Here is a 23,900-nt window from a genome sequence, read left to right as displayed (position 1 = left end):
TGTGTCCTTGGGGCACTGAGCTGATGCTCTGGAGAGCTAGCCACAGTGAGCCAAAACCCATTCCAGATGCAATATAAAAACCACAGCATAGTTTGGGTCATTTCCTCTCATGCCCTGCCTTTGCCCTGGGCAGGATTTCACATTTTTTCAATACTGTGAAATCCTGTCACGGCGATTCTTCCATTTTTATTTACTCAGATAACACCACGATTGTCCATTGTGGCTTCTAGTGATCTGACTGGCCTAGAAAACTTCTCTTCCTTGTTTTTGGAGTTAGGTAGTACCTTTCCACCTTCCTTCCACACAGTTTAAGTAAGATAGGAATTTGTGATGAATGCAGACACATTTACAAAACGTAGCTACGCAAACAGTAATATCTTTGGAACTGTGCTGAGTGGGAAAAGACCAGGCTGGTACAAGCCCTGCCAACAAAGGTCCACATCTGCTGCCGTATTAGTTGCATTCATGCTAAGCACTGGCGCAGCATATAGTAAAGCTTTCCAGGTATAATCTTAACCAAAGAAAGAAAGTGCCACCAAATACAGAAATTCACTAGGTGACTTATTTAAATATATCAGTCTTATACACCAGAATCTATCTTGTAAGGGGACCAGCATTCTGGAAGGATATATCCTTGCCCAGGCGAATTCACAGTCTAAACAACAGGTGAATACAATAACTATAGAAGCATATGCTTCCAGCAGGTTCCTATAACATGGCAGAGTTTTAATGGACAGTTGATCATTTTAACAGTTTCTTTTTTCAGGTTACTCTGTCTTGTACATATTATTTCCGAGTAATAACAAAATAAATTCATGGTATCTGTTTTCATTATTCTGACCTTATATAACTAACATCCACTCACACAAACTGAAAGAACTCCATGGCAGATCTAGTATTAAAATATTCAGTCTGAATAAACTATTTGGTAGGATTTGGCCAATTAGAACAGTATTACAACAAAAACAGTGATTAATAATATCCTATTGGTTATTACTTATACCAACTTTACATTTAGAAGTACTGCAAAAAACACTACTTGATTAATCAAGAAGCTATAAAATTAGCTAGATTAACTAATTAATTAATCAAGAAGCTATTAAAAGCCTGAGTGAAAGGATATTGATTGCTGCTAGAAATAACAATGCAATTGCAATGTAGCATTGCAAAGATAAGGATTTCAGAGTTGGGAAACAACAACTACAAGGATTCATGTGCATGGATCCAAGATGTACCTGAAAGGTGTGTGGCATGGGAAACCAGGAAAGAGCTGGAATATGTATTGTTGATGTAAGTGTGAGGGGTTGTTTGAAATGGCACCACTTTCAAACACAAAAGAACAAGCTATGGCCAAGATCCTGCCTCACAAGTAATCTCATTCCTGAAGAAAAGCTAGGAAATGTTAAGAGAAAACATACTTCTACTTTATTTATCAGCCTTGGTATCAACTGCTGTCTTTATGGGTTCTCAGAGACCTACTGAGATAAGAATTAAAATGGGCATTTACCAATTAATCTCTGATGAGAAGAGGCTAATGGATTGCTCAATACACGCTGCTCCCTCTATGATCATGACTCAATCCAGTCTCAGAAATCTTTGCAAGAACTTTCCTGTTAGCTTGTAACACAACCTTTGGAGGCAGGGGAGACCAAGAGCTGCACCCAGATACAGATAAAAGAGAAGATGCACAGACACCCTGCCCATCTCCACCGAGGAGCATGGTGTGGAAGGGCTGAGCCCAGGGGCAGGAACGCAGTTCCCACTGAGGGCAGGTCGGGTAGAGATTCACTTACTCTTGACCTCTTGCTTATAACCAGACTATCTGTTTTACTGCCTGAGCATCTTACCAAGCTATAAACCTTACTGAAATTAGCTGCAGTCCTGCTCTGTAACTTCCCCAACCTGATCCTTCCATTTACTGATTTTTTTGCCCCAGTTTGACAAGGTCAAGCAGTAGCTGAGTTTCATCTGCTATTAGCACACACATGATTCTAAAGCTACAGGAAAGCACGAGTGAAAGCAGCCACACTAATGACTGTCAGAAGGTCTTGTGCACAAGGTTTACCAGAACTACTGGCTGATAGTTCAGGATCTTCCATCTCCCAATCCTACAGTGATACTCCTGATGGGATATTGAATCACAACAGCAGCACCTCTGGCACAGAAGGGGTGTCTATGACACCAGATCTGCTCCACCTAATCATTCCAGAACATGTCAGGCTACACCTCTGTACTGGAGATGAAGATAGCTGCAGGGACAATATAGGGCACTACAGACTATATATAATCTACAGGCTACTGCTTGGTGATCATGGCAGTAGAAGAGCTGAGGGGAGTTTCTCATTCCTCCTAAACAGGTTTTATGTAACGGGACAGCTGATCCCCTCCCGCCACTTTCTTATTCCAACTTTCACCCCCCCTCCCTTATATTTTATTAAATTTCAATCTCTCTTAGGTAATAGTGAACAAACAGAAAATGAGAGCAGGATATTATATCCCATAGCATCACAGCAGCTTAAGAAGACAGGTATCAGCACAACTGAAGTGGGGAGGAGGGGAAACTCGTACCAGACTAGGTACTGCCTTCCCTCATAAGGCAAATACATAGACAGAAAGAGCTCTCGCACAAGTGAAGAAAGCCCTCAGTTTGCTTGGCTCTTGAAGCAGAGTACTGCAGCAGCCTACGTTTCAACTTAATAGGCATAAAATGGAGCATGCTTATGCCAGTTAGTGTCTCCAAGGATGAGCAGCAGAAACAGGTCATACACCTTAGCCTGCAAGGCACAATCTGGTCCCAGTCCCTGCATCCTATGAAGACCATGTTTTTGTGCGTATTGCATTGCAAGAGCCATATATGCTACAGACGACAACCAAGGTTAGATGACAGGGTTAGGTGCCTGGGCTACAACTTGGTGCAGAAAACTAACAGCATCTCTGTAACTCAGTGTAGAACAAAGGCTAACATTTTTCTGTTCCATTTCCCAAACAGGGAAAGAAAAGCCAATTCTGAAAAGCATAGATGCAATGGCTTTTTAGTCTGGCTGTAGTGGATGTCTATATGGCGTACTGCTGGTGAGGAATCTTTCCTTTCCCCACTAACAGTAGATTAGTAATTCTCTCTTTCACACTGTATAGCTCTGGCATCAACTCTTCTGTTCAGGAAAAGCCCAGTCTCCCTGACTGAGATCACTATTTATACTGGATGTCCATTAATTGCATTGCTTGGAATGATTTGCTGTGGGTTTTCTTTTTTTATTCTAGCTGCATTATGTCGTGATCTGATGATTGATTGGGTCCTGTGAGCAATCATGAGCCCAAGCCTATTGCTGCTAGCTTGATAGAGTGTATATCTCTATTTCATATTCAATAATGATGAATGGTCATGGCTTACATTTATATAGCGCCTTTCATCCAGAAAGATCCCAAAGCGCTTTACAAATTGATTTACTGTGCAAACTATGGGGTTTATTCTCCGCTTCATAAGCTTGTATAAATCCCATCGAGTTACTTGCACTTCATCACAGTACTTGGTATTGCCCAAACAAAGCACAAGCACTCCTTATAATACACCTAGGAGAGAGTCAAGGAACACTTATAAAAATATGCAAGTGTTCTGAACCTCAGTTTTATGTCTTATCCAAAAGGCAGAATCTTTAGCAGCAAAGCATCCACCTAACTCTAGGAAAGTGCCACTTTCGGCACTACTGACAGGCCTTCCTGCAGCAAAGCATTCCTTGGAGACGACACCACCAGGAGCAGAGCCTGCCTGCTCACATGACCGTACCCCGAGGCAGTAGCTGCTAAAACCAATCAGGTCCTTCTGTTTTTTTAAAATATTATTAAACAGAAAGCTACTAGCAGTTGAACATCAAGAGGCATCAATATAGGTTGCGCAGGTTTCTTCTGGGTTGCAGAAGAATGAAACAGAAGGAAAGCTCTGGCAACCCTCCTGGCAATTTTGAGCAAATATTTAGCCACAGCATGATGCTCTGCACTAACGTTTTGAAGCAAACTACTCAGTTGCCTTCTCCTCTGTTTAACTTCAGTGGGGAAGGAAATATACCAAGTGTGTGCCTGGCTTCAGCAACTGCTGTTGTTCTCCACCTCAGTGACTAGCAAAAGGGAGTCCCAAATCTGGAATCTAGCCTTCACATCTTCCAGGCATGAGGGTTACAGGGTAAAGTGGGGAACTGAGAGAAAAGGTAATCAACTCAAGTATTTTTCCACGTTCTCCACTCAGTCTAAAAGCATCTCTACCTCCATGACTTCAGCAAAGAGTTAAGTGAGGTGCATAAAAACAAATGCAGAAATTCTCAAATAAAGACGTTTCCTCTGAAAATGAGATGCCAACATCGGCTCCTATCACGCCATGGGTGTAAGCTGAACAAGCTCCCAAGTACCTTTTCTCCACTGTATCACTTCTGAAATGGCTCTAGTACCAGTGCTGGTTCTAATCTGATCAAAGACAAAATCATGTCAAGTAATCCAATGCTTGTGTGAAAGACCCAGTTCCTAAGTGATTTTAATCCAAATGCGTTCTCTGGGAATCCAAAAAGAAATAGCTCATAGATATTTGAAGGTAAAAGCATCAATGTAGTGCTAGAACTACATATAACTTTCAGGTTTGATCCCTGTCTTTTCTTTCTTGGCCTATCAGAATTACTATACTGACATATTACAGCAGTAAGTACAGTAAAAAAAAATAAAAAGGGAAGAAAACTTTTCCTCTTTTAGTACATTATGGACTGTTTGCCATAATCTTTATTAACATCAGATCAAAAAAGGAAGATGACAAATGTTAAGACAGGAAAAAAAAAATCTCTTCTTCAAGACATGAATATTTTGAAAAATAAATATAGCAACAGGATTGACAGCACCAGCCTGAAAGGCCCCATGTACCATGCGTTCCTGGGCCAAGGGGAGGGGGATTCACACAGAAAACATGGGAGAATTTATCCAGCACTTTCATAATATGTTCAGGCCGATATAGCCGCAGTCATCCCTCAGTCATGCATGTCCCACCTCTGTTTTGGTCAGCTCTAGCAGCTTGTCCAATACAAGTAAAATCTTTTGGACAAGTGAGTGAGGTTTTAAGGAGTCTGTAGGTAGGACTGTCCCACTCTCTCTCCCTGCTGTGAACGTCCTGCCCATTTGGTCTCAGTGGAAGGTGGTTATGGTGAATGTGATGACAGATGGGATGCTGAAGCACAAGGAAGCCTTAGACATTTTCTGTGGTATCAGCAGGAAGAACGCAACAAAAGCATTGCCCAACAGCAAACACTGAGGCCAGTCAGATGCAGGACACCTGCCCCTGCTGCTCACCCAGGGCATGAGACCACACTAACCAGACACTGCTTCCTCTGAAGACTGCTCTCCCACTTCAGTGAACACGATAGCATTTCTGTATTTCCATGTCATCTATATTTTAAGTGAGGACTTCAGTCATATCTAATGCATAGCTGCATTTAGCATGGGTTTTAAATGGAGCATCAGTTTTTCTTAGACATCTTCCCTCTAATACCTAGATATGTCAGAAGTTTATCTTCAAAATATCTTCATTGGAGGTCGTGGTGTTGAAGAACTGCAAGATGAGGGATATAGCCTAAAGCTTACATCACATATTCTTTAATTTTAGGGGATCACCACAGTGTGATGAAGTTGTGGGGGTTTTTATCAGCCTAGCTTTCACAACTTTTGTATGGCTAAATTTCAACTCATTTTTACTTCAATTCAAATTCTTCAATTTAATCTTCAACTTTACGTTAAGTGCTTTGTATTTATGAGAAAATTAAGAACATTTTGACACAAATGGCCTGCTTAGCAAGAGAGGAACCCTAAGCAACCTTCCAACACCTAAAAGGAGGTTATTAAGATACAGCCGGGATCTTCATGAAGGCACATGGCAGGAGAATGAGACACTCTGGGATTGATTGCAAGAAGGGAGGTTCTGGCTGAATGTAAGGAAAAATGTTTCACCATAAATAAGCAGAGGAACATGTGACCCAGAGACACTGTGGAATCTCTGTCCTTAGAGGTTTTCAAGGTCCAGCCTGATCGTTCCTGCACACACACTCCTCTGCCCATCTAGCACTTTTCCCAAGCCCCTCCCTCATTTTTTTCATTCCTTTTGTGTCTTACGGTCTGCATGCCAGCATGGCTCCTTTCTCTCCTTCTGGCTTTTACATCAACAGCAGGGGAGTGAGAATAAGAGCAAGACGCCCAGTCCTGGTCTGTAAGATGACAGCGGCCTTCAGATGTTTGGAGAAACAATGATACAGGAGACCAGATCAAGGCCCACAGACCTAAGATAAAGCATGTGAGTGCATCAAGAGCAGAGCAAATGAGTAGCTCCATAATGAGGGCAGGTACTTGCTTGTTGCTGATAGTGTTATCAGAATTTAGCTGCCAAACACTAGTAAGCAGTTACTGAACTCGTATGAGCTACTAAAAAGAAAAAAAAATCCCAATAACTCGGCAATTTTTCATAATGCAGGGATACTGGAAAAAGTATAATAATGATCCTTTGCCTTATTTTAAATCCTTACCTCATTCCCTTCATGCTAGCTATAGATATATCAGAGGTCTCTAGCCAATAATGTAAATGCTGTTAAGCAGACAAAATACACATCCCTGGCAGTCTAGTGGCAGGATTTTTTTTATAAATTAGGATGTTACAGCTTCCACTTTTGTTACCAAACAAGTGTTTACAAAGTATGCACTTCCATAACTGTCCTATTCGGTGGATTTTATAACTGACTAAGAATGACTAACTCATGAGATCAAAGCCAACATGAATACTTGTAAGGAGGAACAGGCATGCTGGTAGAATAGCAAGACATTAAGACATTCTTACAATTTGTCAGTTGGACTCTTTAGAGGAACAACAGAATCATCCCATAGTGACAGTCTGACATTGGGATGCAGTTTCTCCTAGCAATGTGTTCCACAGCCTGACCAAGTTCTTCTAACTGGATGGCCTCAGGCTGGCACCACCAGCGCAGAGCACCACGTAGCAACACACCACCAGCCCCAGCGGCTCCCTGCCACAGCTGTGCCAGAACAGCTAGGAAACTGAAGGCCACCAAAAAAAAAAAAAAAAATACAATTTACCTCAGAACCATGGCTGTCAGACTAGAATGGAAACAAACTCTGTACTTTCAGAAACCCTGAAAGATTACCAAGCACACGAAAAAGAGTTCATCCCATGTGAGGACACACTGCTCGATCTAACTGTTCAGCAAATACTTGGAAAGACTTTATGATTTTTTTATCCTTAGCAAACTTGCTAACAATACAGGACTTGTCATCCAAATTGAAGAACAGGTGACAAGAAAGCCAGAAAGTAATTGTAAATTAAGGAAATCATACCAAGTTAATTAAAGTAACAGAGTCAGAGTCCACTTCCTGGCAAAATAGCTTTCCTCAGAAAAAATGCCAGCAGAAATGACACTGATTGGACTTTTACTGGCACTCAGCTGCAAAGCCAAGGACCAAACAAATGCTGAAGACAGATTCTCCTGATCTAGGAGAATCCTGTCCCTCCATAGAAGCAGACACATTCACAGGGGCAGGCATGACAGGGAAACTTGCATCACTTTCCACAGCTTTATCTCTCCCAAGGATAAAGAGAAGATTCTGACAGCCCTCCACATGCATCAGTCTACTCTTGCTCACCAGCACTGAGCTTACACTGTGTCAGCACTGTGGAAAAAAAGATGTCACAAGCAGCAGTTTTGGAAATGAAAAGAAAGACTTTTAAAAGCTTTGCAAGAAGAGAACATGACTGGTAGTGCTCAAATACCTTAGTTTTTACACACAAATAAGAATAAAGCAACACGGCACAAAATTTTCAAGTTTCCTGCCCTTTGCAGGCAAATCAATTTAGACAGAATATAAGAGCGCACAGCACAGTGCGTACCAAAAATCTCAGCGTCAAGCTTCCTGAGCCTAAAACAGGACTGTATCTGCCTGTAGACTGTGCCTTCCATCTAGCCAACAAACTTTACATCCTGCGGCTCCCCAGGGAAGGTGTGACAGGAGCCCACAGCAGTCAGAGCTACACATCTGGTAAAGCCCTCCTAGCTGAATAGGACATGACACTACCCTAGATCATCACTAAACTGGGAAGGGAGACCAAAAATATATGAAAACAGCATTTTACAGAAGCTTGTTACAAACACAAGTGCAAAACTGCAGCACTCCTGGGGGTTTTTCTTTCCCAAAGCAAGCGCCAGAAAGCACGAGTCCTATTTGTATAGGAAAACACACGATCCTCTTCAGCCTCCCAGTGTGGAGGAGCATGTTGAGCCACACCATCCCCCTTCAGCCCTCCCTCCCTCTCATCCGCTGTAGATATACAAGGCTAAGTTGATGAGCTGTTCAGCTTAGTGTGAAATGTGTTACATTTTCCCCCCAGCTGCTTCCTGATTGCAGTATTTACTTTTAATCTCCTCTGCCTCAATGCCCGATAAAAACTTTGTCACATTAGATGGTGACAGATGGGAAAGAGAAGGGGGGGATCACTGCAAGGGAACGTCCTGGCTTCCCAATAATTTTTCACAACGCCAATTATGTCCTTCAGTGCTTCCCGGCATGTGCACCCATGTCAGCAGAGAAGGAAATAGAAAAGCATAAATAAAGACAAAACCAGGCACTGCGTGGCTTTAATCTGCAGAATAACATTTCTCATTTGGGTGAAATATTGTTGAATTCTCTCCTGTGCTGGAAATGGAGACACACACACATATATACACAGAGACACAGATGCGCAGAGTTCACAACTGCTTTCCTTATGCATGGGTACTACCATCCTCACAAGCAGTTCTGGTATTGTGAACAGAAAAGTGCAGAGGTCTCCTGCTTTCTGAAAGGTATCCATGTCCAACAAGCCACATCTTGTGCTCTTTAATCCAACCACCATTGACTAAATAGGGGCAATGTGAAGATTCTCATCTTTAGGGTATCAAAACAGTTCTTGGGAAGGTTTAAGATCATGATACACCATGTTGTACTTGAGGCTGCTGGCAACCATCAGTTTCCAAGCCTAACCCTGGATGATGCTACATTTGTCACCTTTACATGTTCCATCCAAGATGGTGGGCTACAAGGGAAAAATCTTTTGAATCTGAGTTACTTCTTGCTTAGGTCTCCAAGAGAAATGAAATGTAGTAGTTACAACCTGTATTGGTGGAGATGTATCTAGCAGCGGCTGAAGATAATCATGGAAGCAAAGGAAGAGGGCCCGAGGAGAAAGGTGACAGCTTTGACCTCGGCTGGGATTTAGCCAGTCCTATCAGGACAAAAAAACCCACTGCTTTCTGTTTGCCCTTACTACATTCAAGAAACAAGACTTTATGTACCTTCTTTGTATGCAAGGAAGAAAAAATAAAATCAAAATATAGTACTTCCCCAGACATTTTCTTTTTGACCTAAGAGAACCACACATGCTTTGGACCACAGCTAGTACTCTCTTTTTGACAGGCGTGGCTCAGTTCCAAACAGGGAGAATAGTCTGGTGACTTCCATTCCAAGCAGGATGGATAGGCAACGTCCCAGAGGAGTGCATAATGAAACAAGAAGGCATGATGGAAATGTAGCAACAGAGATGATGAGGAGGGAGGACCCTCAACTGGAACAGAAGGGAAGGGCGACCTTCCTAATAAGTGAAGCATATTACGATGGTGTACATGAATGTTCACAGGCAGGGCACATTCAAGGATCTTCCATCAGGCCAGAACCTGGCCTGCAGGAGTCTTAGTAAAAGCCAAGGCAATGCCCCTGTCCACATTAGATATGAAATAAAGACACATAAATAAAGACACGTAATAAAGCAAGTGCTCTCAAGCCAGGAGGCTTCCAGGTGCCTACAAATTAGGCATCAGCCAAGGAGTTACTCATTCAGTCCCTGGAAAATAACAATTAAGAGCGTGAATAAGAAGTCTCTGGGCTGAGGGCTAGAAGATTTAGCAGACACCAGGCAGAGGGCTGTGAGCCACAGAAGCAATGAAGAAGCCGCTGATGAAATGAACTATGCTTTATAAGAACCCAGGAAACAAATGGATGGAGCTGGAACAGAAAAGATAAGGCAAAGGACTGTTAGCATTATGTTCTCTAACCGTAGATTTGCGCTACTGAAACATTATGATCTTAGACAGTGTCCTTCTGGCTGTGCATGTCCAGATTTTAGCCATCATGTCTATGTTTACGTGCCTGTCAGTATAGATGCACTATAGGCAGGTTTACAAAACCGATTATGGCAATGAAACCTGTCCAGAAGCTCAGCTACAATGGGCTCAGCATATCATAGATATGATATAGATAGAGAAAAATGCCCCTTTCCCTACAGGCAGAACCAGTGAGGTAACACAGGTCTCCTAAGAACTTGTTGACTGAAAAAGGGCACAAATTAGCAGCCCCAGGCCAGCTAGAACTTAATGGATGTGGAAGCAAGAACATCCACTTAAAAGAGACAATTGGTATGAAGAGAAAAGAAATGTCATGGCAAATAGATTTAAGGAGAAGGGTAAAACTCAGATCTGAATCATTTTTAAAACCCTGTTGTCTTTCCAAAGGATGAGTGCTGAAGGCTAGGAACTGTACGTGGGCCTTATCCAGTAGGATCCTCTGAGAAGAATCTTCGATAGAGCTGCTAAAAAATAGCATCATTTTTGCACAGATATAGCAGGTAATTGCTTCAGTGTGGTACCATATCCTTAAAGTGACATTCTCTGCTCCTTCCCATTTTTATAACTATATCCACCCTTATCACTTGTGATTGACTAACTGATACAAGTTCTAAAAAATAAAATGTAGATTTGTCCAGACTATTTGTTTTAATCCAGCCTCCAAATCAGTCACTCAGAGTAATATTCTCAGCTCTTCACTGCAATATTTTTGCAAACTAAATGAAGGTGTTTCTACAAAGAAAAAAAAAAAAGCAGACATCTACTGTCCTAACGTCATTTGATCTAGAAGTGTCTTTCTTATGCAGGAGAAGAGCTGAATCATATTTTATTTCTCCAACTCTCCCTAGAGATTGTCAATGAGTTTTATTTGAATTTGCAAATTACATTATAGGAGCGGGACTGTCCTAGGAATCAGAGGCAAGAAACACGTTACTACTTAAATTTTTGTTTCCTTCTAAATGAGAAGGATAAGAAGCCCATATGCAAAGGACTCTTTCTCTTCTTTCATGCCAAGTTTATCAAGCAATACTCACGTCATGGTTTCTCCTCTCAGTTTACCTGCCCTACCGTCTACAATTCAGCACAATGTGATCAAAGGCTTTTTTGCCCACCAGTCTTAGAGCTTACACTTAGAGACTACTTAAGGACAGTAAGGACAGTGACCAACACTTAGAGAATTCTCTTTTTTTTCCTGTTAAGAAAAATGTACACTTTCATGTTCCTCCCCCCAAAAAATCAGACTTTTCTTCATTTAGGCACAATAAACTTCCTAATGATGGGAGAAAAACAACTGCCAGATATTCAGTGACTGTGTCGCTGTGCACCAGGAGGATTCCACATGCCACCCCATTAACTTCAGTCTCTAGAGGAAAGACAGGAGCTCAGCTTCAATGTGCACTCAACTTTGCTCTCCCTGACTTTTCTTAGCAAGCATCACCAGTTCCTCAAAACTCCAGCTCCTAAAAATAACAGAAAATTCACTTGGGTTCCTCTAACCACGTGGTCCAGCATAGTAATGTAAGGAAGCAAGGTAAGCTAACCTCCCAAGTCAGAGATCTGGCTCTCTGTTCAAGACAAAGCATTGCAGATTGTATGAACAAGGTAGTCACTATATTACAGAATATAAACATGTAGGAAGGTCTCACTTCTTTTGCCAACAAACTGTTCTGGAAGGAAAAGAATACAGAGGGCTCAACTTGTCAGCTAGCAACCTAGTCAGCTGTCCAAGAAATACCTTATCACATTTAAGCGTGTGCTGGGTTTTGCTGGTATAGACTTAATTTTCTTCACAGTAGCTAGTATGGGGCCGTTTTGGATTTGTGCTGAAAACACTGCTGATAATTTAGGGATGTTGTAGTGACTGCTGAGCAGTGCTTACACAGCATCAAAGCCTTTTCTGCTTGTCACCCCACCCCACCAGCAGGTAGGCTGGGGGTACACAAGGAGTTGGGAGGGGACACAGCCAGGACAGCTGACCCCAACAGACCAAAGGGATATCCCACACCACATGACATGCTCAGCATATAAAGCTGGGGGAAAAAGGAGGAAGGGGGGCACATTCCACGTGAAGGCGTTTGTCTTCCCAAGTACCTGTTACACATGATGGAGCCCTGCTTTCCTGGAGATGGCTGAACACCTGTGTGCTCATGGGAAGTGGTGAAGGAATTCCTTGTTTTGCTTTGCTTGCATGTATGGCTTTTTGTTTTACCTATTAAGCTGTCTTTACATCAACCCACAAGTTTTCTCACTTTTACTCTTCCGATTCTCTCCCCCACCCCACTGGGAGGGAGGGAGGGAGCAGCTGTGTGGGGCTTAGTTGCTGGCTGGGGTTAAACCACAACAAAGGAATATACAGGAATTAACAAGCACGCTATTCCTTTGCCTGCTGTACGATTGCATGCAGCACCTAAACCGGCAGCTTGCATTTGTACCTGGCAATACGCTTGTCAAGGTACATGTCAACAATGGTACAAGAATATAGCCTATATTTTTTTTAAATAGTCCGGCAAGTCCCATCAGCTTTCCACAAACATTAGACCGAAATGTGCAGAGGCCTATGGAACTTAGACAACAATTCCCAAACCAGCTTCTCTTCAGTCATTCTGAACAGTCCATCTTCTATTTGCATAACTCAGAGGAATGACAAGGCAGGGGGGGAAGTAGGCAACATTTACTTGCAGACTGACTCATGCAACTTCAAAATCACAGGATGCTTACTGTGGTCCTGTGGGACATCCCGTATTTCCAGCACTTACCCAGCCCCAAGGCGCTCACCGTGTTGTGCTGTTAAAGTGCCAGCCACAGCAGTGACATGCAGCGTGTCACCAGCAGGGCAGAAGAGTGGACAGCCCACTGCCTCTTGGTGAGTGGGCCTCATTAAAATTCCCAGACCCACAGCGAAAATTGCGTGGTGGTGGCTCAGAGTACACAAGTACTCCTGTCAGCACTTTCAGTCAGCCATTCATTTTCACGGTCATCCCCACTTGATAACCACCCTCCCAAAGGCAGCACATGCAGGTTAAAAGGATTAGCGATACTTTACTCAAAGGGTACTTTTGCAGTAGTTAATACAGTATATAATAACTCCTGACAAGGAATAAAAAGCAACATTCTCCCTGCCCTATACAACACTGAAGTCAAATACTGCATGCCTGCACCATCCACACTACCGGTTTTGAGTTTACAGTCTGCAGACCACTGGAATCCCTCAAAATACTTGCAGAACAACTGCAAAAGGCACCTACAAGAGGCAATCCCATTGTCAGGAGGCTCGGTGTCACTATACAGGAGCCCACACATCCATGGAAAAGTGTTTTACAGATCCACAAACTTAAAAAAAAAAAAAAAAAAAAAAGCTGAAAGACATTGTAAGTGTGGTAAATACTACAAAACCAAACATTTTAGATGTATTAATGAACAGGCATCAGTATGCAGACACCATCACTAGATTTGCCATGAAAGTCTTCAATGATAAGTGAAACTCCTTCTCAGTAAATTCTATTGATTTAAAGGATAATAAATGTTTATAAATCATCTGTATTATTTCGTTTCAAAGCATTTCTTATTTTCTTAAAAGATGACTAAACTTATTTAGGCTGAAATCACAGTGATATTTCATGTGTTTCTTATTTAAAGTCTTTGCAACAGTAGTGTATTTGTAAGATTAGCATATTTTTTTCCCTTGTGTTCTGCAGAAACTTAGTATGAATAGCAACATATTTATCTGCAGGGGAAAATAATGTAGTATGGCATCAGAAACCAAGAGATTTGGTTAGAGAGCAGCGATTCAGTGGAAAAGCCTTTGGTCTGAGCAGATACCAAATTGTTCAGAAGCAGGCAGGGTGATTTTACTACAAATACGGTTTTAATATTTATCTACAGGCACAAATTCTGCGAAGCAGATGGGTGACAATAACTCCTCTTTATTGAACTTTAGCGAGAAGGTTTAGGGCTGTATTCAGCAGTTCCCCCTTGCATGTCAGAACATCGGAAAAAATCAGAAAGAGTCCAAACAATGTCTCTGAATCTGTTGAAGGGATTAGCTAGCATATTCCAAGCCCTTCAGCCTGGAATAGAGGCATTGTGGAGCATTTTGAAACATACCATAACTGTGACTAGGGCAGCAGGGGAAAAAAAGATGTGTGTGTGGGGGAACTCCCCACAAAAAGTTGTTGTTAATAATTCTGGTGGAATGACCTAAACTGATCTGAAACAACAACTCCCAACTGTGATGTCACTGTCTCCAGTGGTCCTCAGATCACATCAACAGACAGGAGCATCACAGCTGGACTTACGTGCAATTCCTCACCTCCTACTGAGCAGGAGGAAACATCACAGAAAACTACTGGATATGGTCTGTGGATCTTAGGCAACCAGCGAAGTACAGCTGAATAGGAGGGGGCTGCTGGGCAGAGGCTTAGCTTCAAGGCTACACCCTGCTCCCACAGAACCAACCAGCAGCAATGCCACAGGCCTCAGCAGGATCCAGCAGTCAGCTAACTCAGACCAGCACGTCTGAAACATTAACATTAGGATCTAGGATCTCCACCTCTCACCTTCAGGTGAGAAAAAAAACCCACCTCTTCAAAGAAGTCTCAGAAGTACATTTTGACCAGACGTTTTTTGTCCACAGCTAGCTTGGATGTGAATTTGTGCCCTGTGGAGGTAGAACAGGAGCCCTTTTTGCTTCTCAGGCTTTGCAAAGGCAAGGGTAGTGGGTTTCAGAAAGATTATCTCACAGTTCAAACTCGTTAATGAAAGAAATAAATTAACCAAGCTCATTTTTCAGGGAATTCTTGTGTAAACTGGAAATTTTCCAGTCTGTGAGCCCCGCGCTGTGCTAACCCATAAATCACAGCAAGCAGGTTGTCTGTAGAGTGAGAGCAGCCATGTTTGGAGATGGGGGGGTGAGAAACCAGCATATGTTCATGGACAAAAACCCATAAAAGCAAAACAGGAAAAAAAAGAAAAGCTCCTTTGCCCACCACTGGAACAAAATAAAAAGCTTGGCCTCAGGCACTGGAACATACGCTGTCTGCAAAGAGCCCCCCAAACCAGGGGAAGGCACCTGAAACAGGTCAGCTTTTAATTGAATACAATATTAATTACTGCGTGCACCATTAACGGTTTGTGGGATTTGACTAATTAATGTAATAGTTTCTGAGTCACGCTCATTAAATATGAAAATTACGCCGGTGAAAGGTATCGGTTTCATTATCAATCTTGTATGGACAGGAGTGGGGGTGGGGAGAGGGTGCAGTGGAAAGATTCCCACCCTGAGTTATTGTGTTACTAGTGCTCTCCTCTTGGCATTGGCTCAGGTGGGCAGAAGGAAGAGCCGAAGGGAAAGGAAAGAGGCAAGGAGAACAGGAGACATTGTCTAGTGTCATGAGCTACTGGCTGCAAGTCGGGACCCAAAAGCTCTCCAGCTCAGAGCGAATGCACACTTTTGCTTAATGGACAGAGCTGGCTGGTCTGCACGTAGCTCCAACAAGTTGTCAATTCCCATCATAATGCTTAAGTTTCCTTTATCCCCCTGGAACAAGCATAATGAGAGACTGATGTCACATGGGGTACTTAATTCATTAACCCATGTAAAACACATGGCGGTTCCTCAGTGAAAAACTCCAGGGAGGGTAATTGTCACTGTTAAAAGTCAGCTCCAGAGCATAATTAAGCACTACGGGTATGCTGAGATCTACTGCCATGGGACACAGCCCTCACATGGGGCAAAACTGTTACAGAAGGAGGACCAGAGATGTTATACCTCTCACTCCTATCCAGCAGAGTATGGGCAGCACTGACGTGCTTTAGAAGGGACTGTCATCAGTCCTGTATGGGAAGAGTCACATGCATCCAAGATCTTTGGGGAAAGAAAGGAAAGAGAACATCAGCCCTTCAGGGTCCCCTTGCACCCTACCCACCACAACAGAGCAAAACGCAGAGGTCACCTTCTAGACTGAAACTTGAGAATAAGTACACTGCTGAGACGGGGTGTGGGGGGTGGGTGTACGTGTGTGTGTGTGTGAACCCCAAGAAGGAGATAAAAGTCTAACATCACTTAGTGGGACCATTTCTGCAAGCAGCGTAGGGGGAGATAGGATCACCATTCTGTTAACAGCGATGCTTAAATGCTGCACAGGGAGCCCTAGGGGAGTAGGAGGAGCAGAGAATTCCAGCGCTATTATTTTTGTAGCAGTCCTCTTGATTGATTCTTATCTGGCACATGCTGTGGAGGTAAAGAGGGGAAAGGGGGTGGCCTTGAGCCAGAGCCACACACCTTCACATTCATGCTGCAGGCACACATCAGCCTTGAAGGCCTAGATACGGGGAAAAGAAACCAGCAGGTGGGAAAAAAAGCAAGAAGAGGACAACAGCACACAGGCAAACCCCAACCAACTCAAATCCCCGATTCTCCTTAAAAGGTAGGGGGAGAGAGCAAGCAGTAAACCTGTAAGAAAGAGGAAATCCCATGCGCTACGTTAGGGCTTTTATCACTTTGTCTAACAAGTACTGGCTTTCTGATTTTTTTTTTTCTTCAAACTAATGCCAGTCTTCTTCATAAACAGCATCAGCTTGCCAGGAATCTGTGGCTGAGCCTGTTGAGAGTTGGTTAGATTGTGCACAGCCTGTTCCTCTTTGGGTTTATAAGATGCACAACCAAGAACAGTCTGCAGGCTCCTGTACTGCACCCAAGGCATTGCCCCTTTGCTGTACATCTTCAGCTCAGTCACTCACACCTACGTGTCCCTTTGCACTCCAAGCCTCACAGCCCCGAGCTGAGCAAGGAAGGCAGGTAGCTACAATCAGGTCTGTTTCATACAGGCACTAGGAGTGCCACAGGCTCTGAGAAAGCTGTAGAATTTGGAAGATCCATTGTATAATTAAATCTAAAGTTTAGATTAATATTATGGCAGGGCTCTTGGCAACAATGTTAACAAGGCTACATTTGCTCTCTATAACAAGACAAGTAACCACTCACGTATGCAGCGAGAACAAGTTCCTCCTGTGATTCAAATCCTATACCAAACAAATAACTCTTCTTGTCTGAAACAATGCCCCATATAGTATTTTCTGTTCCTCCCTTCTTCCAGGTCTCTGCATTTCACTAAACTCTGTCCCACCTATTGTAAAGATGAGCTTTGCATTTTTAATCCGAGTTGATCAAAACAGCTGGGGTACTGCTGTCCTAGAAGCTACTCTGGAGCTGGCTGAAGGTATTTTGGTTACACTTCTGTGCACATCTCAGGGATCACGAGAAGATCTCATTCACACTGCTCTCCCTCTTGCTTTGCTAAATGTAGCTCAGCCTAGGCTTACAAAGGTCTTTGTAAGGACCCGTCATCACAGTAATTAATATGAAACTTTTGCCCCTAAACTGCTGGATTACCAAACACTGCTGTTCTTCCCAGAAGTATGCAACGGTGCCATTATCAAACAGGGCACCAGGCTACATAAATTCTTGTTCAAACTTTTACAGCCACTTCATACTGCCATAGTTCCTCCAGATTTTCATCCGTGAGGATAGAGAGGACAGAGATAGAAAGGTTCCCTACCAAAAGCAAAGTTAAGGTGCTCTCCTCTAGGAAGCATGCTGAGGAACTGTGCTCAGCCCCTTGCTTCTTACTAGCACAGCAACAGCTTTCATCAGTTCACACTTTTATCTTCACTGACTGTATCCTCTGCTCACTAATCTGATCCTTTTCAATTCTCATTCTCCACAGCTTTTTTCATACATCTGCTGATGAAATAGGGGAGGATTTTCGGACCTGAGTAAAGGCCAGGATTCTATACACAGAAGTCCTGGTTGGAAAAGGAAAACCCACACCCAACACAGAGCAGTTTGTGCTAGGGGGAAAGCCTTTGCAGCAATGAAAATATCCAGGTTGCAGCTACATAATCAATATATATCATGGTCGCCTTTATCTCCCATAACTTTACTAACATGAGTTCATAGTGTCTAACGAATTTAGCACTATATACTGTTGAGATACACTCCCACTGTCTGCTACTTCTTTCTATTTCCTTTTAAACGTTTCCATAGCTCACATGTATCTCTGAATGAAAGTCAGTGCTCCCAAATGAACATGGCATTAGACACTTTCAACTTCAGTTACAAGAAGAGTACAAAGTAAGAACATGCAAGATAATGCAGTTAAACTTCAAAGCAGGTAAGCATGCCTATACTGAAGCTGCAGCAAATTAAGTTACTACTTAAATACCAGTCAGATGAACGCAACAGCACTGCCCTGCAGATCAATAATGTTCCATCAGACATCAGAAAGTGAATCACCGAGGAGGAGGAGGGGTCGGTTGTTTTGTTACATGTTTTCGTTGGGGGGGGGGGGTTAAGACATCTCTTCCACCCCATCACACATCGCAATTATATAGGCATGTGTCAGCACCTGCTAACAAATACATTTAGGAGATAATACCTAATTGCTGTCAGTACCTAATTTAATTGTTACAACTGCACAGACTTTATTTATGATACCATGACAAAGTGGCATTTATCTAAGCAAATTCATAAGTACTTTATTCATGCCCTCCTCAGTACCAGACTCAAGTGGATAAATTCAGACTGCCTTAGATTCCCCCTCAAAACATCCTTCTGTGCTTCTCTGGATTAAAAGAGGACAAGAACTGGTCAATGTAACACACAAAGAAATTGCAGTAAAGCTAAGGCAATAAACATTTTTTTTTTTCTTACTGTAAAGACTTTCAGGTTTAAAACAAGTGTCAAAGTTCTGCTGTTGTAAGCTTTACAAGAAAGACAGTTTAATTTTTCCAAACAAAAAAGATATTAAGAAACCAGCAAAGGGATTTTTGAGTTTCTCCGTTATCATTCAGCCTAGCAGTTTTACTCTTACTCACAAAGCATTGCTTAGGTGGTTCTTCTTGCCTGAAGACTTTGGAATGGTTTCAGAAGAAAGTATTGCTGTCCCATCAAAAAGTACAGCACAGAGACCAATAGCGAGTTCTCCAAGGCACTGGAGTCAGTGACAGAACTAGGAATACAAGACCACAGCTGTGACGTTAAAGCTAAAACAAGCACGTAATTCTGAGCACAGGAATAAAAATAATGTCCTACTGTTGAATGATGCTTCACAAGTAGAAACACATCACAATTACTGCTCCAGAGAATTTACAGTGCCAGCATATGTGACATAAATCCCTAACAGCAACACGTTGATAGACATAACAAAATTTGAGGTGTATATTTACCAGGTTTAGTCTCAAACTTGCTTGGGCAAGCTGATTATTGGAATTTCAATATGGACGGGAGGTATTGATCACACCATGCATTATGTGCTTTATGAACTTAGGCAAGGAACTGTCTGTCCTAGCAAGATGGGGCAGCAGTGAGTAGTACACTCTATCTAAGCTAGATCTCTGGAGAGAAGCCTTCGCACTGCACAAACATGAGGTGTGAAATGAAATGTAAGACAGGGAAGTGAGCCAAAGCCCGTGGGTCTGCAGTCAGACCAGTTTGCTGTCCCATGCAAGCCAGACAAAGCACCATTTGTCTTTTAGTTCTTAGCAGGGTAGGAAAAATTAGAGTTCGTTTGTATCCAATAGCTTCCTCTGCCAGTGGGGAAACCTAGAAGTAACAGCCCTGAGTAGAGCTAACATATCAGGAAGAAACTGATATTTCACTTTTTTGTAACTTTGTTTTGAATTACCCATCTCATGCATAACTCTTTCCCTAGTAGCATTCAGTATCTGGACAGAAAATTAAGAGAGCGCGTGCATTCCAAGTTGAAAGACCTTGTACAGGGTTGACTGGCAGCACTCCCTGAACTTATCATCCAGCAGGAGTAATGAGTTCTCAGACATTTGGGACATATGTTTTCTACCAAACTGAAAAGACAGATTTAGGGCAAGACTCCAAGAATTAGAGGGTAGCCTCCCTTACCAAGCACAAGGCAGCACTTCAGTAAACAGAAAACAGAGCACAAAAGGCAGCTTATAAGCAAGTCCATTCCCACTCCAGCCGGTAGCTATGTGATGGGGGCCTCTCTCATATGGGAGCTTTCACTCAAGTCAGCTCCGTATCCCACAGACTCACAGATAGACACCCTTGGTGGCTGGGCCATTATGGAACATATTCAGAAGGGAACAGATGGGTCAGAGGACATTAAATTCTATACCAGAGCTTGTTACACATTCTGTAATTTTTTTCTTTTACAACATATCTATAGATAATGATGCTATCTTCATTCCTTCATACTAAAACGGGAGGCAAGCACAATGGATGGAACTGACCTGCACTGCAGCACTCTTCCTTAACCCCTCCTGCTTCATTTCTTTCAACATCCCCACCTCCAAAGTGTAGCTTCAGCCAGCAAACAAGAGCATGGCAGATAGCTACAGACATCTGCAGGAACAGGCCTTCACGTGTAGAATCCAAAAAGATCTCGTGACAAACAGTTCATAGAGGACACATAGTTCACCGCTTCCACCAGCTGCGTATTTTCTAGAGATTTGTCCAGTCTAGTTTTAAACTTATGCCAAGCAGCAGAGATGGTATCACTTGTCTTGAGAAACTGTTTTTCTATCTTTGGTCCAAGATTTTTCTTTCGTTCCAGTATCCCTCCCAAGGCTTGCCAAAAAGGATCAAATGCTAGTGGGAGCTTAAAACATTCAGCTTGTTTGCAGATTGAATGCACTTTGCTTTCTCTCCAGCCCCCTGATCAGCTCCTAGGCTTCTAATGTGGACACACTCAGCTTTATGATCCTGAAGGGCTGTGTCTACACAGAGGCAAGAGGGAGAAATGGCAGCAGCCATTCAGGAAAGCAGTCATACCTGAAAGAGATCCAAGGAATACCCCTTTTCCTTGTTCACACGACAGTATTATTGTTGCAGTAACACATAATAGCACTTCTGCATCCAGCCAGGTGTGCTCTGCTTTGGTTCAGCAATCCTGGTCTTACACACCATGTAAACTGTGGAGGGCAACACTATGCGTCAGTACTATTCTGCTGGAGAAATACCCCAAGAATACACCTCTGCTTTGGCCCCCATCTACTTAATTACACACTCCACCCCCAAAATGGCAGCCTCTACCCATCAGGAGCCTTTCTGAGAGGCAACAAGAGGCTTTACAGCAGACTGCATGCTGCTCTACAAAGATATGTGGATCATTAACACAAGCAAGCCTGCAGCTTCACCATTAATCACTGGCTGGCTCAACACCTGCATTCTGCAGACAGCCTTCACTGAAGAAAGTTTGCAGCTGGCCCAGCTCTGGCTGAGCTTCCTCATACCCACCAACCATCTCCACTCTCCATTTGTCAATTGTAAGTGATAATTTCTATTCAATCTGATACATATTATAAGAATATAAACAAATGCCTCTGGCTGTATCGTGGCTGCGATCACTTCCCTTTATAGCCATCATTTATTACAGGCAGACAGGTGGCCGTTCAGTGGAATGCCGAAGAGGCTATCACCTGGACAATCGCCGGGAAACACACTCACATTTACATTCTTCCCAAGCAGACAGGCAAGGAGGTGCGCGATTTCTGGGAAAACTTCACTCTGCTCCAAAATTTCTTCCTTTCCTAGCCATGTAAGTCACAGGAGCAAGTCTGAATACTACCAGCCTAGCCCACCAAGGAACGCCAATTTCAAATTTAAAGTTATTTAGGATTTTGAAAATAGGGAGGGGGTCTGGGGAAGATCTGCCCCCATTTACTTCATTTTCCATCTTACAGTTTTGACACAGGATATGTGTGTTTTCTAAATACCAGCTGGTTTACTTCACAAATATATACAAAATGTGGAGATGGCAGCAGCTTTGTTGCTCAAATGGAGTTTGAAAGAAGACTTATTATCCACTACTGCTAGGCACATGTAGTGTTTCATTTCAAAAAGACCTTGGAATTCATATATAGGAATCATTTCACCTCCCTTTAAAACACTGTCACCTCTAAAACAGATAGATGTCAGGTTACTTCACAACTCCAGCAGCAGCAGTCAGGACAGAAAGTGAACAGTATTGCAGTAACAGCACTTACAGAACACAGAATATAATTAACACATTTGTCAAATTCTAGAACAACGATGTTAACATCAGCTCTTGCATCAACATGAAAGGACCTCAGCCTAAAACTGCCTCTGAAACACCACAATCTCACAAGGACAGCATAGTCAGACATCAGTGCAGGGTATTAGTTCAGAACAGACGCATAATCACAGGATGAGCAAGCCCTTACCAGCAGCCCTGAGAGCAGGACCTGGGCTCCTCATGTAGGCCCTGGTACTTGGGAACTTGTCAGAACCAGGAAACCACAGTTTTGCCTGGAGCGCTGCAAGGACAGAGCAAGGAAGGCCGGAGCAGAAAAGTTGCTGTAGGATCATGGCATAGCTTTTAACATTACTATTCATTGTTCCCAAGATTAGAGCTTACATTGATTGTCTTGCCACAATGTTCATTATCAAGTTCACAAAAAACAGACAGACCAGAGGTCCATTACGTCAAGTATACTGTCCCACCAACAGCTAGCACCAGATGCTTGGGGAAGATTCTACTTTCTCCAAGTATACTCTTCTAGCACCCGGTCCTTTAGGGAGTTCATAAAGCCAAAGGCTGTATTCAAGCCATTCCATTTTTAGCCATCGATGGACTTGAATGCCTAATCTCATCCTATCCCTTGAGAATAAATTCTACTGCTAAATTCAGCTTGATACCCGAGAGTATTGCCACCTTCTGCTCTTCATGTAGCGCCCACGCAATGAAACCTAGAGACTTATTCACTAGTTTGTACAACTCTGTAGGTCTCAATCACAGCTGACCATCCATTTCCCATCACACACACACCTCTCTCCAACGCTGTCCTCCCAAGAGGTACAGACGAGAGTTCTTCTATTACTGCCCAGCACAGCAAAGTTATTATTCAGTGATTTCCCAATCTATCAGCAACGTAGTCACATTTTAGGGCACAAAGGCAGGCACCAGAGTTGAGGTGTCAGTGCCCAGAGACTCTCTATCTGCAGACATGAGCAAATCCCTTAACCTCCTTTTACCTTTACTCCTCTACCTTCAAGCTAGATACAGCATTTTCTTACTTTTGGAACATGAGCCAAAGTTACACTATAAATGCCTGCAAAGTATTTTATGAACATGAATAAAAGTAGCCATAAATACATTAAACATAACTCCCCAAATTTCCACACTGTGTCCTACCAAAGGTCATTCTGAGAAGAGATGGGTACAACTGAAAGACATTAGCTTAGACAGAGAGAAGAAATACAGCAAACACCTTTACCACTTCAGCAAATGACCTGGAGATGGAATCAAGTAGACTCAGAGCACAGCTTCACACAAGCAGACAGCATGTGACTTTCAGCATCAGACATCTTTGAAGGCACTATAATAATATTCCTGCACGTAACAACATAGTTGTTCTCAGCATCTTGGGATGATCCTGTGAAACAAACTTCCAGGATAAGCATGAGTAAGTGCCATCTGTGATCACGTCACTCAGCTGGGAATCATTGCTGCCAGCACGCTCAGCCGAGCCTATTGCACACCAGTGCTCACTGCTAAAGGGACTTTTTAAAAAGCAGGAGAGGCACAGTCTGCCCCACATCTCCTGAGAGAACAAGCTCCAGGCTTGGTGCACGCATAGCGTCACTGAAGATACTTTTCCATAAACATATGCTATTGGTGCCTGTCCATCTTCCTCCACCAGCCAACCTGGGATATGCTA

General features: G+C 42.9%; 1 protein-coding gene across 11 annotated transcripts in view; it reads right to left on the bottom strand.

The window, feature by feature from the left end:
• ANGEL1 (angel homolog 1) overlaps window positions 1-23,900 on the bottom strand; it is a gene marked incomplete at its 3' end in the record, with an annotated part of 174,234 nt that overhangs the window by 52,198 nt on the left and 98,136 nt on the right. The window contains exon 12 of one of the 11 annotated variants that reach the window (XM_080395979.1): window positions 6,139-6,302. The exons of 9 other annotated variants lie outside the window; for them this stretch is intronic. In XM_080395979.1, coding sequence (XP_080252105.1) covers window positions 6,139-6,302 — 164 coding nt within the window. Of the gene's footprint in view, window positions 1-6,138; window positions 6,303-21,001; window positions 21,132-23,900 lie in introns of those variants that run through there. One more of the 11 variants, XM_080395983.1, reaches the window with a different exon arrangement.

Source organism: Falco punctatus (assembly GCF_963210335.1).
Source record: "Falco punctatus genome assembly, chromosome: 7".
Lineage (NCBI taxonomy): Eukaryota > Metazoa > Chordata > Aves > Falconiformes > Falconidae > Falco > Falco punctatus.
This window is presented reverse-complemented; position numbering and strand designations above follow the sequence as displayed.